At 32.4% G+C, this 6644-nt stretch overlaps 1 protein-coding gene across 1 annotated transcript; it reads right to left on the reverse strand.

Annotated features, from left to right (window-relative positions):
* Positions 1 to 4757: 4757 nt before the first annotated feature.
* On the reverse strand, positions 4758 to 5242 carry LOC110775338 (uncharacterized). The gene has a single exon (XM_021979948.2). The coding sequence runs from the start codon at positions 5096 to 5098 to the stop codon at positions 4892 to 4894; it is 207 nt and encodes a 68-aa protein (XP_021835640.1). The 5' UTR covers positions 5099 to 5242; the 3' UTR covers positions 4758 to 4891.
* Between the last annotated feature and the right edge of the window lie 1402 nt (positions 5243 to 6644).

Raw genomic sequence — 6644 nt, forward strand, 5'->3', positions numbered from 1 at the left:
CGTTTTGTTTTCTGTTTTAGGTACTGCTGGGGACCACGGAAACGAGTAGTGGCGAGGATTTCACTATTTCCATATTCACCTAAGTTAATGTTAAGTTGTAACAAGTTTAAGTAAAGATTCTTGATTAAGTTACGTACTTTTATTAAGGAATTAAAAAGGATTATTATGTTAATTTTGGAGTTTAATAGTAATTAACATGATGGTTGCCCTGTAATTCTCAAGAGGGAGTTACGGTAGGTAATGTCCCGACCGAATTAGGTTAATTCCGCTGCTAAGTATGTTTTAATACTTGAAATTATACAACATTGAGTAATTTGATTTTGTACCAATAACCAGTATTAAGGAATTGAAGGGAAATCCATTAATTTCTTCTTCATCTTACAATAAGAATACAATATTCAATTACAATCTATGAAACCACTGTAGGAGATATGACTAATAGTAGATTAAATTAGAATAGCTTATCTTAAATTATGTCGTGGCGTGACACCAATCACTGCCCTAAAGTTGAATTTGCCCCGCTACACACACGGACTCATGGCAATCAACCCCCAGGGTTACACGACTCTTCATATCCGGTGTGGACGGATACGAAGATTGAGAACACCCTTAAACAATGCCCAGAACAATGGTAGATTTTGTGTTTTCATTTTCGGAGAGGATGAAGAGGTTAATTTTCTCTGTCTCTGGAGGAAGAATCAATAGCCTTTAAATAGGCCGAAAAGATATTCAAGAATAGAAGGTTATTAATTGGTCATCAATTAGCCATAAATGGAGGAAGCAATTAAGGTAATAACGGTCAACAAATCAATTAGTTGACATTACACAATCAATCCAATAATTAAGGTCAAAAATTGATCATTCATAGTAAGAAAGACCACATTATAATTATGGGAACTTTAATTCTTTTGAAGCAACATAATTTGGAGTTTTCAATATAGACTGACAGGGGTATAACTCCAACATTCCCCCACATGATTCAAAAGAAGATAGGCTTTATTATAAGAAGATATTCTGGGCAAGGGATACTTAGTTTTACAAGTATCAATGTCTTGTGGACTTGAATTGATACCTAGTGCATACTAGTATGTCATACAACCATGTAAGGTAGAATTACCCTTGAACCTTGCATGGGGATTGTAGTAACACAACAGCGCACCAAATTTTTCTCAAAACAAGTAGTGTTCTCGCGAACTTTAATAAGTCAATGCCCCACATATGCCTGGTTTTTCATGAACGCTCTAGAGGTCCTAGCCTAAGGAACCTCATAGGGGATTGGGCGTAACCCCCACATTCACATAGGTAAGTTCATCAAGTTTGTACTGTCACAAACCACCTTCACAAGGCTATGAACTTATTAAGAGTTTTGGCTCAACCTTACACATATGACAGTAGAAATAGTACTACATCACTTTAAATTATTAATAGGAATGGTTGTAGTACAATACTTGACTTCTTTTGTGACTTCGTTTGACCCATTGAACTTAGTTATTTCTAAGACGGGTATCAATCACAATTTACTCCACATAGGCTTCATACCCATTCCTTAATGCTGACTCCAGCACACAATTTATACAAAGGCCTTTGATGAGAGAATCTCAATATTCCTCTCATTTTCACACGATATCACAATTTTTTTTCCCATGATCAATGTCCATGCCTCAAGCATGTATTCTAATCACATTACAAGCTATCTCAATTATAGCTTGTAAGCCAAAACACATGGAACTAATGGAGTTGGCTTTACCAACAATGGATCTCACATATTCCAATTAACTCATTGTACCTGACAAGAGTGACAACCCACATACATAGTAATATGTAAATAATAATATGGAGAAATAGAAAAATCACCTTACCCCCACAATGAGCTAACATCCAAAAGCTTTTCTATGGTAGAATCCAATGATATGGACACTCAACTCCATAATAGAATTATCACTTTCTATTAACCCAATAGACATCTCAAACATACTCGTTTGACCTTCATCCCAAGGTACATTTCAATGATTAGTGAGAACACTTTATATTCTCCACCAGCAACACACGATTGTCTACATATTCTGCTTACCACATAAGAAACATCAAGTTGATAACCAAACATAAAAAATTAGACCTCCAAACACATAAATTTCAACAACAATATGCTAGGAACATACTATATAATGATGGTCACTCAATAGGAAATTGGTTATTTTATCAAGCACTACATATTCATTTTAGTTTGGTAGTACATTTACCAACTTATTTGTCACATCTCAACCCAATTTTTAAAGGTTGTGTTTTGGCTCCTTCATGGTTTGACAAGTCTCAATAGATCATAACTCATTCATATATATGTTCACTTTAATTGGTTACTCTCAAGAAATTAGCGCCAAAATATTACTCATGAATTCATCATACAACATATGAGTCTCGTTTACTATTAGAAAACACCTCATGACCTTATTAATCATGTGACATAAATGTAACTTGCTTCTGCGCTAAATAAATAAGAAAAAAATAAATCCACCTCAACAAGGTATTTCAAAGGAAATGATAATGCAATACCTCGTGCAAACAGATGAACATAATAGCTTATGTTTACACACTTATTTGGTGTTTGGTCAAGTAGGACTTTTAATTTCCGTTAAACATAAACAATGAGGTCGAATTGGTCTCACCTAGCCCTTTGACATGAAATAGTTACACCTCGAGATTCAAGTATATGAAACAAAAATATGTATAAAAGTATACGAAGTAGATTTACAATTCCACTCTACAATTATAATAAAATTTAAACTCCTTGTGATTTTACTCTTATAGTTCAATTTCCCTTTAGTCCCACACTAACGGGGTTACTCTTGACATGAGCTTTAGCAAAGACTTTAAAAACACCATATACATCGATTGTAGGATTAGAAAATAACACCAAGGTCTCATACTGCTTTAGCAAACCAACATAAACATCTCCTAATCCATCATGATCCAAAAGAATAATAAAATAAAGAGCAATAAACAACTTGCTAATAGGATATTATCCTTCGAATTAGTCTTATTGCCCATTCTATATTTCCGTTACTAATAAATGTATCCCATTTTCCTCAAGTACTAACTCACAAATCCCCCACATTGACCAACACAAAGTGTTGACAGAATATACCACGCAATGGAGATTGCATTTTATATGAAAATTAGTTAGATTTTGACACAACATAGTTAAAATAAGGAAATACTCCTTTTATACAGTAACTTGTACGAGCCAATCTATGTAAACTTGACTAATCGTTTGATTTTGGTGAACCAACATCCTTTTGTTTAGAGCCTTAACTATGCTCCTCTTATTCCTGTAGTATTATTACATGATAAAAAAAAAAGTGAACAACATCACCAGATTACTACTGCATATGTACCATCCAACAAAGGTTAATCAAATCAACTTGCTTATGGATGTACCAAAAAATGTATCATTAGCAAAGGTGTCTCCACTTTACCGAAAAGATTATGAAAATAGAGTAATCCAAAACCATGACCCAAAAACCAGAAGGGTTGGAAAAACACATCAATCAAGGAATAAATAAGGAGAGAAAATTATGAAAATAATCTTAAATGAAAGAAAATTCATTAAATACATTAATATGGTTGTTAGACGAAATCAGTCCACTAATTTCGTCCAAGCGTGCAACTGTGCTTCTTTTGAAGCATCCCATTAATTCGAGCAATAACTCCATAAACTGCTAATTTTTTCAACAAATAAAAAAAATTAACAAATTGAAATTCTTAAATGATATTGGGAACCTTGTAGAAGTAAAACCACCAGTTATCAATTTGATCGAGTCTTGAACTATTCATTATTCGTCTTCCATGTTCAGATTAATAAATGCATTACATCAAAATTATGATTCCCAAAAACTTAGTACGGCACAATTGGAAATTTGGAACCAAAGAATCAAAATTATGGAACATGCAATATACTTTGACAAAGATTATGGAAATCTTAGCAGCACAATATAGATGCACCGAACGTAATAACGTATACGTCAATATATATATTCATTTTTTATATTATTATTATTAACAAACCCTTGAATACTATACCGATTAAACAAAACAACAACCGTAAATGCTTTGTTCCTTGCGGCAGCGATTAACAAAATACGTTTCAACGCAATACTATTAGCCATAATAATAACAACATATAAATTCAACTTTAGATTGTAGGAGATATGACTAATAGTAGATTAAATTAGAATAGCTTATCTTAAATTATGTCGTGGCGTGACACCAATCACTGCCCTAAAGTTGAATTTGCCCTGCTACACACACGGACTCATGGCAATCAATCCCCAGGGTTACACGACTCTTCATATCCGGTGTGGACGGATACGAAGATTGAGAACACCCTTAAACAATGCCCAGAACAATGGTAGATTTTGTGTTTTCATTTTCGGAGAGGATGAAGAGGTTAATTTTCTCTGTCTCTGGAGGAAGAATCAATAGCCTTTAAACAGGCCGAAAAGATATTCAAGAATAGAAGGTTATTAATTGGTCATCAATTAGCCATAAATGGAGGAAGCAATTAAGGTAATCCATAAATGGAGGAAGCAATTAAGGTAATAACGGTCAACAAATCAATTAGTTGACATTACACAATCAATCCAATAATTAAGGTCAAAAATTGATCATTTATAGTAAGAAAGACCACATTATAATTATGGGAACTTTAATTCTTTTGAAGCAACATAATTTGGAGTTTTCAATATAGACTGACAGGGGTATAACTCCAACAACCACCAATAAGAATTTTTTTATAAAAAAACACATACACATGAATACATGATAGTGGTACACAAAAAGTATCACACAGTAGAGAAAAGTAAGAAAAAGAAAACAATGTGAAAAATAGAAATGCTCAAACATGAGAGTGATCAGCTTGCTTGTAGAAGGGAGGAGGAGGAGCAGGGGAGTTAGGGTACGATCCGAGAGGCGGTGCCGGGGCTCCCATAACTTGGCAACGAGCTTCTTCTCTTCCTCTTTTCCTACCAAGGAAGTAACACCCAATTCCCATTAGTATGCACAATAATATCAATGGCAGAGATATCACTACTACCAACCCCATTTCTTACGCTACCTTTTAATTACTTCAAACTCTATGAATTGTTAGAAATTGGAGTGGTTAGAATTTAAGAAGAGAGGTTAGATATATATACAAGGTTTGTGATTGTGGAGGAATATATTCGTTATTGAAAGAAGAAGCGTGTCATGCTCTAGAAGTTATCTATCTACTTTTTGTTTCAAAAGCTTAAAATTAGACTAGTGTAACGGTTATGTTCATTAGCCAACAAATAACGGATACTTTTGGTGCCGTTGGAATGGGGATCGGTGGTGAAGCATCACAAAATTTAACCGACATGATTATTTGATGTAATATATGCAAATTTAAACTGGAGTATCAAACCTCCATTTCATAAAAATCTTTACACTTATTATTTGTACAAATATTAAAATAAAAGTAGAAAACTTGGCTGAATATAATAAAATATGGACAAAATAAGGGATAAATTGTTTTTTACCACCTACAAAAATAGAAAATTTAATTTTTACTACCTAAATAACTAAAACTTGTTTTTTGCCATCTAAGAAACATTAAAACTTGTTTTTTTACCACCAGAAAACAAAAAAATATAGGAAACTTTTATGTATGACTATCTAGGCCCCGTTCTATTGGACTTATTTTGACTGAACTTATTTTATCTGAAAATAACTTATTTGTGTGTGAAAATGTCTGAAAAAAACTTTTTTGTTGAACTTATATTATTTGAACATATATGAACTTAACTGAAATTATCTAAACTTATCTGAACTTATTTTTTCTGAAATGAGTCAAAATAAGTCGAACAGAGTAGAGCCCTAATTCAATTTTCCTCCAACTTTTTACACTCCTTAGCTCTTTCACCCTCTTCTTTAACTCTTTCACCCTTTTCTCTTACTTTCATTAAATTTTGTCAATTTTATGAATTAGTGGTGATAAAAATTATGTGAATTCATTAAAGATAAGGAAGCAGGGAAGAGATGAACGTTAAATACATAAAATCGTGGAAGAATAGAACATATCAAGATATATTACCGTTATTGTGGCCCCCCATATAATATTTTCATCTATTTTCCATTTTTCAGGTGATAAAAAACAAGTTTTAAAATTTTTTTAGGTGGTAAAATACAAGTTTTAGTTTTTAGGTGGTAATAAATAAATTTTCGATTTTTTTAGGTGGTAAAAAATAATTTATCCTAAAATAAGATAAATGTGTAAAAATATGGTTTGTATAAGGAAAACATGAATATAGTAAGATAAATTGGGTGAAAATTGTAAATATTGTGGGGGTAAGAAAGGTAAGTCATTAAATTTTCATTTCCAAAAATAGAATAAAGCAAAATGTAAATAACATCATAAAACAAACCAAAAATAAAATGTGTAAATATCATTTTAAAACGAGGGTAATAGGTATATAAATGTTTGAATCACCTCTTAATTTAAGAAAGGTGAACAACATGAATAGAGGTCTAGAGTTTGAGACTTAAATATACAACTGATGCGTATGAAATTCGGATATTTTAAAATCCTGTAGACTTTGAATTAATTATTATATTTTAAAACAATACTTCAT

Source organism: Spinacia oleracea, chromosome 4 (assembly GCF_020520425.1).
Source record: "Spinacia oleracea cultivar Varoflay chromosome 4, BTI_SOV_V1, whole genome shotgun sequence".
Classification (NCBI taxonomy): Eukaryota; Viridiplantae; Streptophyta; class Magnoliopsida; order Caryophyllales; family Amaranthaceae; genus Spinacia; species Spinacia oleracea.